This window comes from Sinocyclocheilus grahami, unplaced genomic scaffold (assembly GCF_001515645.1).
Source record: "Sinocyclocheilus grahami isolate Dianchi unplaced genomic scaffold, SAMN03320097.WGS_v1.1 scaffold478.1, whole genome shotgun sequence".
Classification (NCBI taxonomy): Eukaryota; Metazoa; Chordata; class Actinopteri; order Cypriniformes; family Cyprinidae; genus Sinocyclocheilus; species Sinocyclocheilus grahami.
In genome coordinates, this window is record NW_015505657.1 from 31,700 (window position 1) to 50,858 (window position 19,159).

At 37.4% G+C, this 19,159-nt stretch overlaps 2 protein-coding genes across 4 annotated transcripts; both read left to right on the forward strand.

The window, feature by feature from the left end:
* On the forward strand, positions 1–6,438 carry LOC107553701 (phospholipid phosphatase 5-like). 2 transcript variants are annotated; one of them, XM_016236011.1, is made up of 8 exons: positions 1–177; positions 1,730–1,842; positions 2,121–2,229; positions 2,349–2,439; positions 4,471–4,534; positions 4,738–4,862; positions 5,658–5,828; positions 5,910–6,435. In XM_016236011.1, exons 2-8 carry the CDS (start codon positions 1,772–1,774, stop codon positions 6,077–6,079), a joined length of 801 nt encoding a protein of 266 aa, XP_016091497.1. In that variant the 5' UTR covers positions 1–177; positions 1,730–1,771; the 3' UTR covers positions 6,080–6,435. The 2 variants fall into 2 exon arrangements, with proteins under 2 accessions (XP_016091497.1, XP_016091496.1); XM_016236010.1 differs by lacking the exon at positions 1–177 and adding an exon at positions 1,208–1,331 and having other exon boundaries at positions 5,910–6,438.
* Positions 6,439–8,202: 1,764 nt separating this feature from the next.
* On the forward strand, positions 8,203–15,230 carry LOC107553702 (phospholipase DDHD2-like). 2 transcript variants are annotated; one of them, XM_016236012.1, is made up of 17 exons: positions 8,203–8,367; positions 9,119–9,286; positions 9,409–9,605; positions 9,684–9,773; positions 9,859–9,973; positions 10,531–10,620; positions 10,789–10,930; positions 11,731–11,939; positions 12,076–12,140; positions 12,820–12,948; positions 13,053–13,139; positions 13,347–13,478; positions 13,953–14,108; positions 14,190–14,295; positions 14,381–14,521; positions 14,614–14,758; positions 14,843–15,230. In XM_016236012.1, the coding sequence occupies exons 2-17, from the start codon at positions 9,157–9,159 to the stop codon at positions 14,916–14,918; spliced, it is 2,010 nt and encodes a 669-aa protein (XP_016091498.1). In that variant the 5' UTR covers positions 8,203–8,367; positions 9,119–9,156; the 3' UTR covers positions 14,919–15,230. The 2 variants fall into 2 exon arrangements, with proteins under 2 accessions (XP_016091498.1, XP_016091499.1); XM_016236013.1 differs by lacking the exon at positions 8,203–8,367 and adding an exon at positions 8,401–8,516.
* The last annotated feature ends 3,929 nt before the right edge of the window (positions 15,231–19,159 follow it).

A 19,159-nucleotide genomic window follows, 5' to 3' on the forward strand; every position in this document is an offset into this window, starting at 1 on the left:
CCTGAAAGGACTGACGTGTTAATGTCAGTGTATGGACTTCCTCGCTGCTCAGTACGGCGCTCAGCTGCGGCTGGACATGTCCAATATATATGATAGACCTCACGAAATTCTGCTCCGGTGGCTGCTCTCGACAGCCGACAAGGCGGCGGTTTACACGGAAAAGGAAAGAATCCGAAGGTCGGTATTCAACTCCGAACTGCAGACAAAAGACGGAGGATGCGCGATGTCGTGTTTGCGGAAATGTTCGTAAGCGAATCTCTCAGATGTGGCGCGGAGGGTCGCGCGGCTGGTGGCAAGACATCCTACAGATTAACTATCAGTTTGTCTCCCGTGACACACTCTCTAGTGCTAAATATCGATCCTTTCTTCCGTGCTGGAAAAAAAACTGCTAAATCTAGCTGTATTTTAAAACGTGGTAGCTGACTTCTAGTTGGTTTAAGTTGTAGACCATCTTAGACCAGCAACAAACTGGCATCTTGTTAATGCTGGTTTAAACTGTAGGCCATCTACCAGCTGTTCATACTATCTTAAGGTGGTAAAACAGGTTGGCAATAGATTCTAGCTGGTCCAAGGTGGTCATTGGTTGGTGGCCAGCAACATAACAACTACTGGCTGGTTATACTTGGTGGTCAGGTTGGGTTTTTCGAACATGGTAACTTGCCAACCAGCTTGTAATGACCACTAGCTAGAACCCAGCTACCACTTAAACTAGCTTTTCTAACAGAGTTCTATGCTGGAAAAACTGTGGTAAATCTAGCTGTATTTTGGAACATGGTAGCTGGTTTGGTCGAAGCTGTAGACCAGGGTTCCTCAAATCTTGCCCTGGAGGGCCAATGCGCTGCAGAGTTTAGCTCCAACCCTGATCAAACTCAGCTACCTGTGATTTTCTAATGATCCTGAAGACATTGATTAGCATGCTCAGGTGTGTTTGATTAGGGTTAGAGCTAAACTCTGCAGGAAAGTGGATCTCGTGGGCCAGATTTGAGGATCCCTGCTGTAGACCATCTTAGACCAGCGCCAAACCTGGCAGCTTGTTTATGCTGGTTGTAACTGGAGTATAGACCATCTTGGACCATTAACTAGCTGTTCATAACATCTTAAAGAGGTTAAGCTGTTTTAGAACATGGTAGATGGTTTCTTGCTGATCAAATGTGGTCATTAATTAAGGACCTACAACAAACCAATTACTAGTTGGTCATACTTGGTGGTCAGGTTGGTTTTTGATGCAACTGGTCAACCAGTTTGTAATGACCATCATAGACCAGCTAGAAACCAGATACCATTTTAAACTGGACATTCTAACAGGGTTCTGTGCTACAGACGCAATAAATTTAATATTAAATCCCCTTTTAAATAACACTAGTGGTATCTTTTCTTTTTGTTTTGGGTTTATAATACTAACCAGTTGAAGTATCACATTCCCCATCATATCTTCTCATTTCATGTTGGTGGAAGGTTGTTGGTGATGAAGTAGGGCTGGACGATATGGCCAAAATTTATATCACGATATATTTCTTAATTTCGGTCGATACGATATAATTCCGATATCGATATGAACACTATTAAAAAAGCCTCATAAAAACGGCCAAGAACGGCCACAACAGATGTCTGTACCTATGATGAAGTTTATCTTGGCGGTTCCTGTTTGAGTTCTCAGATACTTGATTCTGTCTTTGTATTTAAATTATGATTTCAGTTTAATGCGACAATCATCTTCCACTTTTTCCAGGTTTTAGGTGGAGGTGTCGTTGATGACAAACCAGGACCGAAGATGAGGAAGAGTTTTGATAATGGCTTTATTGCTGAAGTTATTATGCGGCTGCTGCTTTTAGGTGTTTTTCTGTAAGTTCACTTTCTGCTTGATCAAATAGACCAAGCTGAAATCTTCAGTTACATTCAGTTACATTTGTGGGTTTGACAAATCTAACCAGTAACCTCATTTTCATAACCTGTAATGCTAGTCTTTTGTTCAGTTTTATAGAGCTGTTGCCCAATAAAATGAGCGACAGGTTCTCTCGCAGCTGTGTGGGAAGATTTTCCAGTCTCTTGAGCTGTGCCTGTGTTTGTCTGTTTTGTGGAGATGAGGATTGTTCTCTCAGGCTGTTATTATGCTCTTGTAGCGTGACTGAGGAGCTTCCTCCATTCAGCCGTGAGATCCAGCCTGAGGAACTCTGGCTCTATAAGTTCCATCCCGTCAAAAAGGACCGTGTTCCTACCCGCTTCATGTTTGTAAGTGCTTACAACTCCTGTTCAGCCACGGAAATTCAGTTGAATATAAAATGCATGTGTGCACTGATGATGATGGGGAATCTCATTACTGTTTTTCTCTGATTAACTTTTTGAAACAGTCTATCGCCCTCTTCACTCCATTGCTGGTTATTTTCTTATTTGCCTTATTGAAAAAAGGAGGAAAGGGAGATATGAAAGAGGCATCTTTGGGTAAGATATGTGTGAAAATTGCACCTTACAGCAAAATATATAATTGTTTATATACAGAGTTCTGGCATGAAACTCTAGATGGCGCAGTCCGATAGGTCTAGCACAATCTGACCTGGAGACATCATTGTCACATGGCAGCTGATTGGTTCACTCCTGTATCGGTAGCCAATGAGCTCGCTGCTCAATATTCAAATACCTGGCTTTTGTTTGCCGTAGCAGTTTGCAGCGCACTTCAGAGCAGCCTAAATCAACATCTAAGATAAGTGCCAGTTTAGAGCTTGTAATCGCTCTGAGGACACATTAATAGTAACGAAAACAGGTTAAATTAAATAAGCATTCTTGTGTATGCATTTCAACTGGGGTTCTCCATATACATCAGCGTAATCTCAATGTGTACGTTCGTTATTTCTAAGGTCAATGTTTTCATTGTGATGATTGCGTGGTTGATTTCAGTTGCACGCAGCATTAGGAGCATGCGCTTATCACAGTCATATCAAGTCAACGATAAGTGTTGTGGGAGAAGGGAATTAAGAGTTATGCTATGGTTGTCGCAGTTCAGAGTGAAATGCATTATGGGTAGTGTAGTTCGGAGAAATGTGCTTGTGTGACGTGTAGGCTATTGTGTGGTAGGCTGTTGTGTAATTCAGAAAACGGAGAAAGAACGTTTATATTCTGCTTTATTTGTTCATTCAAGTCAAACCCAGGAGTTTGTGCATTGTAACCCTGATAACTTTATCTACACGAGAGAGTAAAATGGCATGCATCGGCTAACTTGTCCGTCTCGTCATTACACGAACATAAATTAACAAGTTGTTATGCTGCCGCTGTGACTGATGAAGTGGAGAAAGTAACAGCAGATATTAAATGACTAAATTATGATATTTGCTCAGGTGGATGCTGGGGTCTTATCTATCAGATTGCAACGTATATCCATTTTGTTAATTAACATTACATATAGTGCGCGTCTATTTAGAGTTAAGCCAGTCGGCATGGTAGCCAAGGCTCACATAGTCGTAGGCCACTATTGTTAAGCCGGTCAGCGTGGTAGCTAAGGCTCACATAGTCGTAGGCCACTATTGTTAAGCCAGTCAGCGTGGTACCCAAGGCTCACATAGTCATAGGCCACTATTGTTAAGCCGGTCGGCGTGGTAGCCCAGGCACACATAGATAGTAATACTTGATATTAAACCATAACAACCATATATTGTGTGGTTCACATGGCTCTTCGGAGCAGCAGCAGTACAAATGTCTTGGCGATAGATCTGCTTTGTGGGGGATGTCTTGTCTTGTCTGTTCATCTTCATGTGTGTGGATACGTGCATGTCCACTGATGCAGCAGTTTATCCTTATATTCAGCAGCATGCATATATTGGCTTGTATTGTTTTGTGTAACATGTTGTCCTGCTTTGTGGGGGGTTATTCATATGCGTTATATGTGCAGCAGCAGTATTTCTTACATGCTCACAGCAGCATGTTGTGGATGTATTGGCAGTAGCAAGTCTCGGTACTTGCTCTGCCGCAGCAGCAGCAGCGTAGCAGATCTATTCCGCCAAGACCAAATACATTAACATATATATATATATATATATATAACAATCATTACATCTATATATGTAAATGTGTAACAGTGTTATATATATATATATATATATATAACAATCATTACATCTATATATGTAAATGTGTAACAGTGTTATATATATATATATATATATATAACAATCATTACATCTATATATGTAAATGTGTAACAGTGTTGTGGTTAACATACAATATATAGACAAAAGTTAAATATAACATTGTTGTTTGTAATCATAATTATTTTTATAGTTATATATATATCATATAAAATAATATAGGTACATATATTATAGAATAGTTGTATGCTTCCCAGTAATGTTTATTTAGAGCAAATCATTGTGAAATATAGTTGTTGATAATAGTAGATTATGAGATATGATAAATGATTTCATAATCTTGAGTGTTATTGCCAGTTAACACAAATCTCTGTATATTGTTTGTATGACACAGCTGTGACTTTGACCCTGGTGTTAAATGGAATTTTCACTAATGCAATCAAGCTAGTCGTGGGCAGGTGAGTGAGTAATCTAAACTTCTTACAATGTTAACTTTGCACTAGATACTTTTATATTACATTTGCACATCTCCCATTGACTGCCTTTGAGTACAGAAAAACGAACCATTTATTGAAAGCCTAGAAAAGACTAGTAAAGGAGACTTGATAGCCTCAGGCCTAGTTCTTTTTCCTGTTAAACTTAATTTCTGCCTCCCTGCCAGGCCACGACCTGATTTCTTCTACCGTTGTTTTCCGGATGGCCAAATGAACCCAGAGCTTCACTGTAGCGGTGACCCGGATGTAGTGATGGAGGGCAGGAAGAGCTTTCCAAGTGGACACTCTTCCTGTAAGAGCAGTCACCGGGTTTATTTAGTGGCACTTTTTACAGTCACCATGAAACACTATTTACAAAGTTTTGCATCTGTAATCTGACATTTCTGAAATGAGAAAAGTGTAAAATGGGACTTTTGTCTGCCTGAAATTGATTGGATTGTAAAAAGTATTTTTTGTTTGTATTTTATTTGAGTAAATGGCACAAATGCGTCAAGCACAATAAAACTGAGAAGATGTTAGAGGTTAATAGGGGTCATTTTGATATTATGTGGACTTTAAACTTATTTATGCCCTAAATACAATCAAAATTATTCATTTTTATAATCTGTATTAAAATTGTAATCTTTATTATTTTAAGTACATTTAATTAAAAAAAAAGCAATTTAATTACATTATAATTACCGCTTAAAAGTTTGAAGTTGGTAAGATTTTTTTTTAAGTTTCTTATTCTTACCAAGACTGCATTTATTTGATCAAAAATGCATTACAACCAGTAATATTGTGATTTTTTTTTTTTTTTAGTTTATTCCTGTGATGCAAAGCTAAATTTTTAGCATCATTACATCAGTCTTCAGAAATCTAATATTTGAACGTTCAGAAAGATCAAAGGAACAGACAATAGAATATATATATATATATATATATATATATATATATATATTTATTTATAAATAAGGTGACCTTGTTAAAAACTTTTTTTTAAATATATTTTCAGCCTGAAACGTTTGAATAGTAAAAATACAATAGAATAAAATGCAGTTTTATATTCCGCTACCTGCGACTCTAAAATCATTTTATGTTGTCATAGTTGCGTTTGCTGGTCTGGGCTTCACTGCCCTGTACTTGGCTGGGAAGCTGCACTGTTTCAGCCCAGTAGGCCGTGGTAAAGCCTGGAGGTTGTGTGCCTTCCTCACCCCCCTCCTCTTCGCCGTCATGATCGCCCTCTCCAGAACATGTGACTACAAACATCACTGGCAAGGTGAGATTTTCATACCCTCATCACAGCCCTACCTTCATGTATGGTTTCAAAGCAGTGACATGATCTCCCGTTCATTCCCAGATGTGTTGGTGGGATCCCTCCTCGGTTTGGCCTTCGCATACTTGTGTTACAGACAGCATTACCCAGCTCTCAACGACTCAGACTGCCACAGACCCCTCCGAATGAGAGAGGCCACGGTTCCTGCGCAGGAACGCAAGCAGGCCAACCCAGGCTACCTCTTACCTTTGTAGAAACTTAACCGGACCAACAACCATATATTGTGTGAATGTTTACCAAGCTATTTGCTGCGATTATGTCACGCCTGTCAATCAACGAGCACTTCTTGTTTTTGCCTTCCTATACCGTTTTAGACATTCACAGTGAATGTTTTGTGTATTGTAGAGCACAAATGTCTTTGAAAATTTGTATCTTATCAAGCTCTTTGACGTTTATATGTGAGCTATCCTGGTGAAGAAATATCTGAAAACCGCTTCTAGGTCAATTTTAAAACGTTGCAGACGTATTTATAGAGATCCCCAGTGTATCCATATAGGAAATCCCCTGATATATTTGTCAATAAAGTTTGTGACAATTTCTAATGTATTGGCTGGATTGTGATCTGATCATTTGACGTTTTAGCGTCTGTCAACACTGTAGAAGATTGCTTGCTATGAGGAGAACTTTGCTCCAGATGTTATCTGTCTCTAGATTAGATTAGATTAGCTAGTGCCTTGTGGAACATCACTCTGGGGAATCTGCTGGAAGTGAGTCAATGATGTTGTTTAATTACATTTTTTCTCTGTAAAAAACTATTAGTAATGTTTGATCAATTATTATCTGACATAAAATTAGCTTAGTATGAACTAGAGGTGTCTTGCACTTTAACCAGCAATTAAACTCATAAAAGGAATGTCATATTTTTGATATGTAGTTTAATATTCAATTCATTTTAGCAAAAACTTTAATGAATTGGTTTTATACCAAGAACATTCCACATTTTGCATGCAGCCATTACATAATTTTCTAAATTACAGAAATGAAACATCCAAGAAAAAGCATAATTTGTATCCTTGATACAACATGGAATACACGTTTTCTCAGTTTTTATACAAACTGAACATTTGTCTCAGTTACACAAATTATTGAAGAAATATGTGGGATTATAAGAAATATATGGGATATTAAGTTTGTCAATAACTACAAAACATTTTCCCCAAATTTTTAGAGGGAACCAAATAACAATATTATTATTTGTAAAAATATCCTACAGAGATTTATTTTCTGTTTTTTGAAGGGGACCTATACAGAAATTTCCTTACAGGTTCATTTTAATAACCAAAAACTAATGTTCCCATAATGGTCTGGGGACCAAGAATTGTTAACTGAGAGGCTCATAAAACCCTGAAATTCTTAAGAAAAGAAATGTGTAAGTAGTTAGGAATTGTTTGTAATCATTTTTTAAATTTGCGAACTACTATTGAGTAAAAGCTTAATTTTGGCAAAATTTGCAACCTGTTTATTGCAACTCTGGTGTAGATTTTATTCGATATAAGGTATAAATGTCTATAAATAATAATAATTTAAACTGTATTTAGTCATTGCAATAAAGTGTTGTGAAATTGCAAACCCGAATAGAAAATAAAACCGCTTTAAACCGAATGATTAACTTTATTTGGACAACTTTAAAGGCAATTTTTTTTTTCAATATTTAGATTTTTTTGTACCCTCAGATTCCAGATTTTCAAATAGTTGTATCTCAGTCAAATTTTATCCTATCCTAACAAACCATACAATGGAAAGTTTAATTATTCAGCTTTCAGATTATGTATTTTTTTTTTTTTAAATTGACCCTTATGACTGGTTTTGTGGTCCAGGGTCACATATTTCCGTGATTTAAGATCATGATTCTAAAATGTGGAAAATAGTAAAAATGAACAATGACGAGTGTGTGTCCAGTGTGTTGAATTTCCTTGTCCAACAATTGTTTCAATATTTAATGTTACATTAAAATGGAAGTTCATTCACCACTGTGGATTTTTTAAAGGGGTCATATGATGCTGCTAAAAAATATCTCTTTGGATTTGAGACTTTAGTCTTTGCAACTTTACAGATCTTCTTTATGCACCAAGAGCTTGTAACACTCCAAAGAGAAAGGAAAAATTGAAATCGCATCATATGACCCCTTTAAATATAAACTCTAAAGGAAACATGTATTGTGCAACACACTGAAAAGTGAGTCATTTATTACTCTTGAGTTCACTGCGCATGTGTTGATGAGCATCATAATTTCAGGTTGATTGACTCGTAATAACCCACATCACACCATAGTGAAATGCCGTCGCTGTTTTTGATTGGTGCTCATTTCAAAATTCCCCCTTTTAGTCGACCTTTAGACACAAAGACCACGTATAAGATTTCAGCTCCTGGTAGATGCATTTACCTCGGACTTGACCACCACAGTGAACAACTGTGTGTGAGAGGTTTGCTCTCTCTGTCAGAAGTCAGTTTTGTCCTAAGCGTGTATCCGTACGCGGATCCGGTGAGTAGATGGCGATACATTATTACGCTTTTCTCTGTATTTGTTACATTTGTCTCAGGCTCGTAATACTTACAACCAGTATGTCTTCACATCGTGTTTTGAAGATTTCCAGACAGGCTTATTAGGTCAACTGAATCAACTCTCCTTGTGTTAGTCAAATACAATTGATATTTGTCCATGTATCGAATTGCCATTTATAGGCCTATTCTAAACAGAACTCGATTCTCTATGTGGTAGGCCTGTTGTTAAGTTCGCACGATCAAATCAAATACATTTGTTTGTGTTCCATTCTCCTCAGTCACTCGTTTAAATGCTGTGTCCTACTTTTGCAGCACAATTACACACGCTCCGCAGTGTTCGTATCATAGAAATGTACGTTAGTTTGGTTATTTTTTATTTTCGCACCAAATGTTTGTATTGCCATTTCATGCTTGGCCCAGCTAACAGTCTGACTCCTGCTTGTCTTGTGTTGCTGCCATCGTCCAATATTGATTTTTATTTTTTTTTACCACAAACTAACCTTCCCAGTACGTTGCAGGGATGTTTTTGTGACAACTAAAAAGGAACCTATACGGAATGTTCCCTACAGGTTATTCTTATAAACAGCAACGAATGTTACCAGAACGTTCTGGGAACCAAAAATGGTTAGCTGGGAGGTTCAAAAAACCCTGAAATTCTAGGCATATTTGTTTTTAAGTAGTTCTTTAAATCATTTGAAATATAGAAAAATGGTTTAATGTTATATTTGCAGTCCATTGGTCTTGGCGTGGAGTCCCTCATGTTCTCATCATGAATGTTGTTGAGCCGTATGAACCCATCCAGCACCACTGGTTCTTCAACCAGCAGGTGGACTCCAAAGACTCCTGGCAACCCTTCAGCAGAGAAGACTCTCAGCGGCTGGAGGATGCTTACAGTCGAGGTCCTCCACTGACTTCTTCTTAACAAAACCTTAAAACCATTGGTTGCTATTGCTGAAAGTATAGTTTATTAGATCATGGCACATGTTTGAATGTTTAACCATTATATCTGATTTGTCTGCAGTGGGGAAATGTGAAAAGGATGAAGTGGTAGTGGTTACAAATGGAAGAAGGTATGACGTCAGGCTACGTGAAAGGAAGCGTTACTCCGTGTATTGGGAACAGAAGCCCGCCGAGGTCAGACGCTGCTCCTGGTTCCACAAAGGCAGCAAAGACATGAACTACACTCCCTACAGTGAAGAACTCAGTGATCTCCTAGAGGTGAGACACAGATTTTCTAGAACAAATCAAAATTTTCCAGTTTTTAATGCTTAATCGTTTCTCTTTATTCAAAAACAGGACGCCTATATGATTGCAATGACCCTGGACGAATGGAAGACGAATTTGGAGCTCCCAACAGGAGAAACTGTGATCTTTCACAATCCCAAGGTATTGTCTGAATGTAAAACTAATGGTAAACGGACACTTCTCTGTTCACAATTTACGTTTTGTCTTTCTCGTTGCATTACCTCAGCTCATGACGCAGTATCCCAGCAGCTGCAAAGAATTTCCCCCTTCCCCGAATGAACAGACTCAATCCAGGACACTAAAGAGAGGAACTGAGAATATTCCAGTAGAGATACCAGAGGGTGAGTGTAACATTATCAAAATCTATTTAAAATCCCAGTGACTTGCCATTTTATGTCATCGTATAGGCATATTTCTGTTTCTGAAAAGTGAAATACCTCGTTTTGGCCAGTAGTTCTAAAGCAGAAATACTATATCCTTCATGTAGGCAGTCCCAGAACGCATTGTGACAAGCTCATCCACGATGGCAAGTTGAGAGAAATGTTGATAACAGAGATACCCATTTCATTCGATACTTAAAAGATCTAAATAAAAAAATGTCGATCTAACTAATGGAATCTTCTTGCCCAATATTTCTCTGTGCTTTGTATTTTTCTTTGAAGTATCAGACAGTTAGCTTTTAAACATGCTAATACCCAACCCTCTTGGACTGTTTTACCCATTATGTTTATGCTGTGTATTTTTGAAGTATCATACTGTAAGCTTAGCAACATGCAAATGTAGTTTTATGCTTGATAAAGTATCATACAGTTAGTAGACGGCAGGGAAGCTCACTACATTTTTGTGGGTTATAGTGTGTTGCTAACAAGATCTGTCTTTTGTTGCTGTGTTTTTCTAGGAGAACCAGAGATAGTAGACCACCTGGTGTTCATGGTTCACGGTATCGGTCCGGCCTGTGACATACGTTTCCGTGGCATTGTCCAGTGTGGTGAGCCTTTATCATCTTTAACTGAATACATGCACTTCTTCAGTATGTTTGATTGTTTCGCGACTGTCAAGCTGTTAGCAAGCAATGTTTATGACACGTAAGACTTTATTGTACCATTTTCTTTAAAGGAGTATTCTGACATTTATTTTTCTTCATTCTCTGCTGCAGTGAATGAATTTCGAAGCGCCTCCGACAGCCTCATAAAGAGCCACTTCAGGCAGAGTGAGGACTCGTGCATTATTGGAAGGGTTGAGTACCTTCCAGTCAACTGGCACAAAGTCTTGCATGGAGAAACTACAGGAGTTGACAAGTAAGACGCTTGACTCTTATTGTATTCTGGTCATTCCGTGTCAACTCAACCAGAGGCCCCCGGCTCAAATTTTGGATTTTGTTCTTTTTATTTTTTTCTGGTGGAAAAAAAAATACAGAAATGATCTCTGGGAAAAAGCAAATATTTATAGCACTCAGACAGGTATGTTCTATGCAAATGTTTTGATAGAATGAAACAAGATACATTTCTAGTTTCAACATTATTTGTTCTTCAGACATTCCTCTTTACAAGAAAAGTATCATCCGTATGCAAAGTGACCCACATTTGGTTTTTGACCACTGAAAATACACAGTACAATTTACTCTTGGGGCCATATTGAGATTCCAAATCTGCTTTCCAAATCTTCATTGCAAAAAAATGAAGATGCCAAAAGGAAAGTTTAAGACCCAGTGTCTAAAAGGGCATATCTTGAGTTACAGTGATAGAGAATAAACTTGAAAATTGCTTTTTCCCATTTTTGAACTGTCACCATTAGTATATAATGCATCAAAGATTGCTGAAGTCAACAGATTTTACTAACAAACCTACCAATCTCTGTGTAAAAATAACATTATGATGCTGCCATCTTTCCGAAGTCATGTTTACCCTGTAATTTGGCTCTGAATCTCAGGTGAAAATTGACAGTTTGACTCCTCTCTACAAAACAATGTTTTACTCCTTAAATATACATCCATGACATTTAATATTTTGGCTTTCATCACTATACATGTTTGTCATTTTCTTCAGAAAAAGTATCGACACACACATTTATTTTACCGTTTTATTTCTATTTCTAATAGAGACATTGAGAGAATCACTCTGCCTAGCATTAACCGCCTGCGTCAGTTCAGCAACGACACAGTGCTGGACCTTTTCTTCTACAACAGCGCTACGTACTGCCAGACTATTGTGGATACAGTGGCCTCTGAGATCAACCGTTTGCACAGCCTCTTCCTCCAGAGACATCCACACTTCACAGGACACGTTTCCCTGGTTGGACACAGCCTTGGTACAAAGTGCAAACTGTGCTTTTCAGAACAGAACGTTTTGGTTTGGTGATATAATAATAACCTGTACTTAGGGACGGTGCAGATGTTGTATGTCAGTTATAACAATGTTATAATAATGTGTCATGTTTTACACAGGCTCATTGATCTTGTTTGATCTCCTGACCAATCAAGAGACTGATGCAGATGGCACACCGCATGAGGTTTGTACCGGTTTGGTAGTTGAAATAAAGCTGAAATAAAATAAAAATATAAATATCACATGGTAATATTACAAGTTGAAGTACAATGTTTACTTAAACTCAAATTTAAATAAAAAAATTAATTAACACTATATAGAAATGTAAAAAAAAATAATTGCGACACAAAGATAAATTAATTAAATTAAAATGAAAATTGGAAATATAAAACTAAGCTAATTCACACTATTAATAAATGCTATATTAGTACATAAACAATACTAAAATAACATTGGTTTGCACAGAAACTATCTTTGTCATAATATATAATCAAATAATTATTTAGTAATAAACATGAATGCATCACTGTGAATGGTTATTGTCTAAAATACTACAGTATGCTTTGAGAATCATAACAATCTCAAAACAAAGTGTCTCGACATTAATTTTAATGTCACTGATAAATCATAGCTAAAATGTCCCTGCATGACATTTTGACTTGTCTAATAACTAATATGAAAGATTGTTTTATTATTATTAGAGATTTTTAGATAATTTATTTTATTTTTTAGTATTTAAAAAAATTTTTTATAAATCAATTATTTGCTTTCCAACATGTATAGTAAATTTCAGCTTTTGCACCTTGTGCTTTAGATTTTAAAGATCATAATTTATGAAGAATGTATTTTTGTGGTCTGCACAGCTCCGTGAGGACGTTCATGTAGACACAGGCTGCGGTTCCTATGAGAGTCTGGAGGAGGCGCTGAAGGGCCATGGGTTAGAGGAGCACCTCAATATTCTGCACAGAGAACAAATGGATATGGAGTCCTTGGTCAGTTGTAGTTGTTTTTTTTTGTCCTGAATCACAAATGACACGCACGCACAACACTCCAATTGTTCATTTTCACCCTTCTTATTCCAATTAAACGGTTTCAGATGCTTTGCTCAGAGAAGGACCTAAAAGATATCGGAATACCTCTGGGTCCTCGCAAGAAAGTTATGAACTGTGTAAAGAAATGGAAGGTAATTCCTGAAATTCTTTATAGCCCTGTGTTTATAGGAGCTCAGTGGCTCATGGCAGAAATGGAAAGGTTTGCAATGTAGCTTTAATTGTGCGCAGTTTCCTCTCCACACCCAAAAATGGAAGCGAAGACCGATAAGAGTCCATTGTTTTAGATTGGAATGTCTGTTTTGACACTTTCTAGTAACTACTTCTTGAATATCCAACAGCACTCTAGATCTGGAAGTGGACATGCAGCCCAAAATGAGACCCATTCCCCAAGTCTAGGGATGAGAAATGAACATCACACCCCCACCACTAGTGCGGTTGATTATCAGCATTTTGATGTTGGCATTGGACAAGTAAGTTATTTATATAAGTATAGATATTTAAGCAGCACAACTGTTTCCAACATAAATGTTAAATCAGCATATTAGAATGATTTCTAAAGTATCATGTGACACTGAAGACTGGTGTAATGGCTGATGACAATTCAGCTTTGCATCACAGGACTAAAATATATTTTCACAATATTACTCTTATTTTTTCTGACATTAAAAATCTTACTGATTCCAAATTGGAATGATTAGAATACACCGTTACAGACAAACCTGATAATAAATAAATATGGAGTGAGAAGTATTTATTTATGCTTCATTGTATTTTTAATACATTAACTATATCATATATAAAAATATTTGTTTTATATATTTTTTTCTGTATGTTCTTCCAAGTTTGGGCTGCTATTTTCTGTTGAATCTCCATTGATAATACAAATTCAATGTCTTTCACTGTTTAAATGACAGTTGCCAAATAACAGCGTCTTTATTCCGCAGGTATCCATCGATTATCCTCAGTTAGCCTTTCATCCGCAGGCCTTCTTTGCCATGGGTTCACCCATAGGAATGTTTTTAACCGTCAGAGGTCTGAAGAGGATAGATCCTAATTACAGCTTCCCAACCTGCAAGAGTTTCTACAACATCTTCCATCCAGTAAGACCACTCTACAAAACACTGAGAACCATACACCTTCCTTAGAGCTCTGTTCTTACACCTCGAATGTGATCTGTGCAGTTTGACCCAGTGGCGTATCGAATTGAGCCCATAATTTTGTCTCAAGACATGGACTTGCCTCCCATGTTGATACCCCATCATAAAGGCAGAAAAAGGATGCACCTCGGTATGTCAAGTGACTTTATAAACCAAGAGTTTTTCTATTCTAAAATTCCTAAAAGTAACTGAATGAAATGTCTTGATGCTTACAGAACTCAAAGAAGGTTTGACTCGGGTCAGTTCTGATCTACTGGGATCACTACGAATGGTTTGGCAGAGCATTTCTCAGGTCCCAACGCCAGCGCTCGCAGAGGGTGGAATCAGTTCCATGACCCCTACAGATGAAGCAGAAGGTATCTAATGAAACTTTTCTTGATTCAGATATTTATAAAATCCACCGCGCATTTCGAATGTCCCTCCTTAAATTTGAATATTTGTGGTGCAGTGTCACCAATGGAGCAGGAGGAAAGTAACTTCACCAAGGTGGGGACGTTGAATCGTGGGCGACGTATTGACTTTGTCCTTCAGGAGACACCGATTGAAAGTTTCAATGAATACCTGTTTGCCATACAAAGCCATTTGTGCTACTGGTAAGAGAAAATCTTTCATGACACTGGTTATGGTGTATTGTTTATATGCTCTGAAATCTATCATTCTTTCTGTTTCGTTTGCAGGGAGTCCGAAGATACTGCTCTGTTGGTTCTGAGAGAGATTTATGGAAATATCCAAGTGAGAAACGCTCATTTATGAATGCTATATACCTTTTGTGCTGTACAACTACCTTTAAAGCCAGTCCACAGTGAGTTGGTTCGCTCCTCACATTTTAACCAGCCAATAAACTACCTAAAAAGAATTTGAAATTGGAATCCCAATTGAACTATTGCCAGGTATTGGGATATTGTTCTTAAGGCAGGATTACGGACATTTAATACACACAATAACCTTTTGTGCAATAATGTGCACTGTTATAGAAACTTGCATTTAGTGTGTAGCCTACAATTTTGGTCGGTGTTTTCTAATTTTTAATTAATTTATATGATGTATTTATAATGTTTGGATATTTGTGATGTCTTTTTAATTATATTATTAAACTCCTAACCCCAAATTATTTTTTGTGATGCCTGTATCTAAATTCGACTTGGTTGTTAGACATTCTTTAGATACCAACACTGTGTCTTTAAGGCAGAATTCAGATCATAGCCACTGGGAAGTTCGTTCGTTTCCCATTTATCCGTCTGGAATAGTGCGCCACACATAACAAAACATCCCCTTTCCATACAGAGTCATGAACTGCCCTCCTTCCTCCGCCAAGAATTCCACACACAGCCAATGAACACAACAGCAGTACGCCGTCAGGGTTTACGAGACTTTCATTCCGTCTTTTTAAACCAAAGACGTTCCGCTACCTGAGGATATGCAAACTTATTTATTAAGACTTGGAATAAAAGAAGTTTGCATAAAGATGCCCAGCCTTTGAAAAAAAAAAAAAAAAAGGTGAGGAAACTCTCTTATCCAACAAGAATGTTACAGAAATGTTTTTCTTACCTGCTTGGAGGGAATTCAAACTTGAAGCCGGTGATGTTATGTGTCATACTCGCGCTGCTCACGAGGCAGAATCGTTCGCCTGTCAGAAGTTTAACATTTGCTCTCAGTTGAAACATTCATCAGTTTCTTATTAATATTCCGTTAAATCAAATGGAAATTTAATTCGTTCTTCTTAGAATGTTCGATTTTCAATATTCGAACGCCTCGTTCTTTTTAATCTTTCAACGAGTCAGTCTAACGCTTTTTAACAAAACGATTTCTTTACGAATGGGACCGAACGGTTCTCGAGTCAATAAGCCTGTTTCTGAACTGTCAGACTTTGTTTCTGTCATTATATTAAAGTTCTTTCATCAGTGGAACACAAACGGAGAAATGTAGACGAATGTTAGAGACTCTCAGCCTCAGTCAGCCTTCACTGTCATTACAGAAAAAGATGTTATTCAAATGAACGTGACTGAGGAAAAACGCATGAAGGTTTGGAACAACATGACGGCAAATAATGACAGGGTTTTTTTCATGTTTATAATAGCCTATTTATAACACTATTGAAATGAGATTAATACTGTATGTATCTCTTGAGGGTTTTCACAGGGTGAGTCACTTCATTTAACTTTATTCTTTAATATTTATATTTATCACGTTTATTCTTAATTCTTGTTTCTCATATATCCACTGTGTTTCTTGCTGGGAATTTGACTTCAGAATGCTTTACTACTTCCATGGGAACATATTTGTTTTCCTAACCTATCCATGTCTTTTAGGCTTAACTCAGTTTACCCTTTTTGAATCTAATCCAAACTTGGTCATAATGTTGTGTCCCAAAAAGGGTGCTGTTGTTTTCACAATTATGCCATTTGGTCCCCTCACTCAAATGTAAAAAGCTAGTTAGTGGGACTTAACCTGCATCAGTGCACAATTTTTATAATCCTGCTTTAGTTGAAGTCCTGCGTTCCTTTCATAGTCACATGGTTTACCAGTTCATGGAAATGTAAATACCCGCATCATCTTTAAATCAGAGAAGGAAACTTTATCTAGGATATGCTGAAGAAAATGAAGAGCTGAACGGACTCATTACATGATTAGTCACGTGTGTTAACCACTTGGGGAAAAAAAGACCTCTGCATTGAAATCAGTAGTGTAATTGTGTCACTGATGCAAAGGTCAGTTCACTCTCTAGACTCGTACAAAGAAAGTCATACAAGTCCCCAAGCTGCCCACGTTCAAAAAGCTTAAATAAGAGACCCTCCCATTTTATAAAGACTCACTGTTTTTCTGCAGTGCTGAAGCATCGAATCAAGAAACTAGGATGTGAAAATCCAAATTTAACAAAAATATATAGGCTAATATTAAATGCCTGTCGTATGATTCTGTCAGAAAAAAAACTTTCATGTGTTCAATTGGAATGGATTTGAATAAATTTAACATTACATCACTTGCTCTGCAGTGAATGGTTGCCGTCAGAATAAGAGGTGATTAAAAACATCACAATAATCACACACTTATGGATTTGTTTATTACAAACACACAGCTTTGTGCTGTTGTTTTCACAATTATGCCATTTGGTCCCCTCACTCAAATGTTAAAAGCTAGTTAGTGGGACTTAACCTGCATCAGTGCACAATTTTTATAATCCTGCTTTAGTTGAAGTCCTGCGGTTCCTTTCATAGTCACATGGTTTACCAGTTCATGGAAATGTAAATACCTGCATCATCTTTAAATCAGAGAAGGAAACTTTATCTAGGATATGCTGAAGAAAATGAAGAGCTGAATGGACTCATTACATGATTAGTCACGTGTGTTAACCACTTGGGGAAAAAAAGACCTCTGCATTGAAATCAGTAGTGTAATTGTGTCACTGATGCAAAGGTCAGTTCACTCTCTAGACTCGTACAAAGAAAGTCATACAAGTCCCCAAGCTGCCCACGTTCAAAAAGCTTAAATAAGAGACCCTCCCATTTTATAAAGCCTCACTGTTTTTCTGCAGTGCTGAAGCATCGAATCAAGAAACTAGGATGTGAAAATCCAAATTTAACAAAAATATATAGGCTAATATTAAATGCCTGTCGTATGATTCTGTCAGAAAAAAAACTTTCATGTGTTCAATTGGAATGGATTTGAATAAATTTAACATTACATCACTTGCTCTGCAGTGAATGGTTGCCGTCAGAATAAGAGGTGATTAAAAACATCACAATAATCACACACTTATGGATTTGTTTATTACAAACACACAGCTTTTCACTTCACAAGATGTTAATTGGTGGACTGGAGTAGTGTAGTGTACTTGTGGATTATTGTGATGTTTTTATTAGCTGTTTGGAGTCTCATTCTGACGGCACCCATTCACTGTGGAGGGTCCATTGGTGAGCAAGTGATGTTATGATAAATTTCTCCAGATCTGTTGCAAGGAGGAAACAAACTCATCTACATCTAGGATGACCTGTGGATGAGAATTTTCAGCAAATTTTCATTTTGGGTGAACTATTCCTTTAAGTGACCATCTGGCTTTACATGTGGGTTGCGTCATCTAGGCTCGGTTTTCTCTTTTTTTTCCTAGTGTTTCCTAGTTTCTTGAGGCTGAAGGGTGAGGTCACACCTAAAAACACTCATTGCTTGGAAATGTAGAGTCTTGTGCCCATCAGTTGAGTTACAGTGTTACAGGATGAAACTTTAGTTGTGATCTTGTGAATTTGAAGCGATATCTTTCATGCTCACATACTTGGATCTCGACCCCTACAGTATGCGGTAGACTATGTAACGTCCCTTGTGGAAGGAGGATGTGGAAAGATGTTAAGTCAACAAAGGGAAGTTTCCCAGCCTGAGATTGCTCATGGTTCCGTGCCTCCGAAAAGAGCGTAAATACATCTGAGACCCGACTGAAGAGAATTGGTCATGTTCCTGACCTCTAGTTCTGCTTGTTGCATGGCAACTATGTAAACACAGATAAGCACATGCTGAGTCTTATATTTGGATTCTCTTCAGCTTTATAGGGTTGTTTGGTTCTTATTTTCAGAATAACTTTATTAAGCTGTTGTCTTTATGTGGTTATTTGGGGTCCACTCAGCGAAGCAAAATACATTGACATTTTTTTCCAAGTATGTTTCATGTCTACCAGCCTCCTCTGCTTTGAAGGACTCTCTACAATGAGCTTTTCTTCACGAGTTGTTTTCTGGTTTCATACGCTCAACTATTTGCCTATTTGCTCGACCACACCACAAGAGGGCAGACTTTCCATCCATCCATCCATCCATCCATCTCCACTTTTTTTTTAATTTACCTTGCATCCATCCATCCATCCATCCGAATTCACTTTTTTTTTATTTACCTTGCATCCATCCATAATTTTTACAGAATTCACTTTTTTTAAAATTTACCTTGCATCCATCCATCATTTTTACAGAATTCACTTTTTTTTTTATATTTTCCTTGCATCCATCCATTATTTT

What these genes read in the sequence shown, in the direction of transcription:
- LOC107553702 (XM_016236012.1), top strand. Translation starts at nt 9,157, where the DNA reads ATGAATGTTGTTGAGCCGTATGAACCCATCCAGCACCACTGGTTCTTC. An exon ending in AAATGGATATGGAGTCCTTG is followed by an intron (nt 12,949 to 13,052) that starts GTCAGTTGTAGT and finishes AAACGGTTTCAG; the next exon opens with ATGCTTTGCTCAGAGAAGGA. An exon ending in TCTACAACATCTTCCATCCA is followed by an intron (nt 14,109 to 14,189) that starts GTAAGACCACTC and finishes TGATCTGTGCAG; the next exon opens with TTTGACCCAGTGGCGTATCG.
- LOC107553701 (XM_016236010.1), top strand. Translation starts at nt 1,224, where the DNA reads ATGCAACTGGTCAACCAGTTTGTAATGACCATCATAGACCAGCTAGAA. An exon ending in GTGCTACAGACGCAATAAAT is followed by an intron (nt 1,332 to 1,729) that starts TTAATATTAAAT and finishes CACTTTTTCCAG; the next exon opens with GTTTTAGGTGGAGGTGTCGT. An exon ending in CTGCTTTTAGGTGTTTTTCT is followed by an intron (nt 1,843 to 2,120) that starts GTAAGTTCACTT and finishes ATGCTCTTGTAG; the next exon opens with CGTGACTGAGGAGCTTCCTC.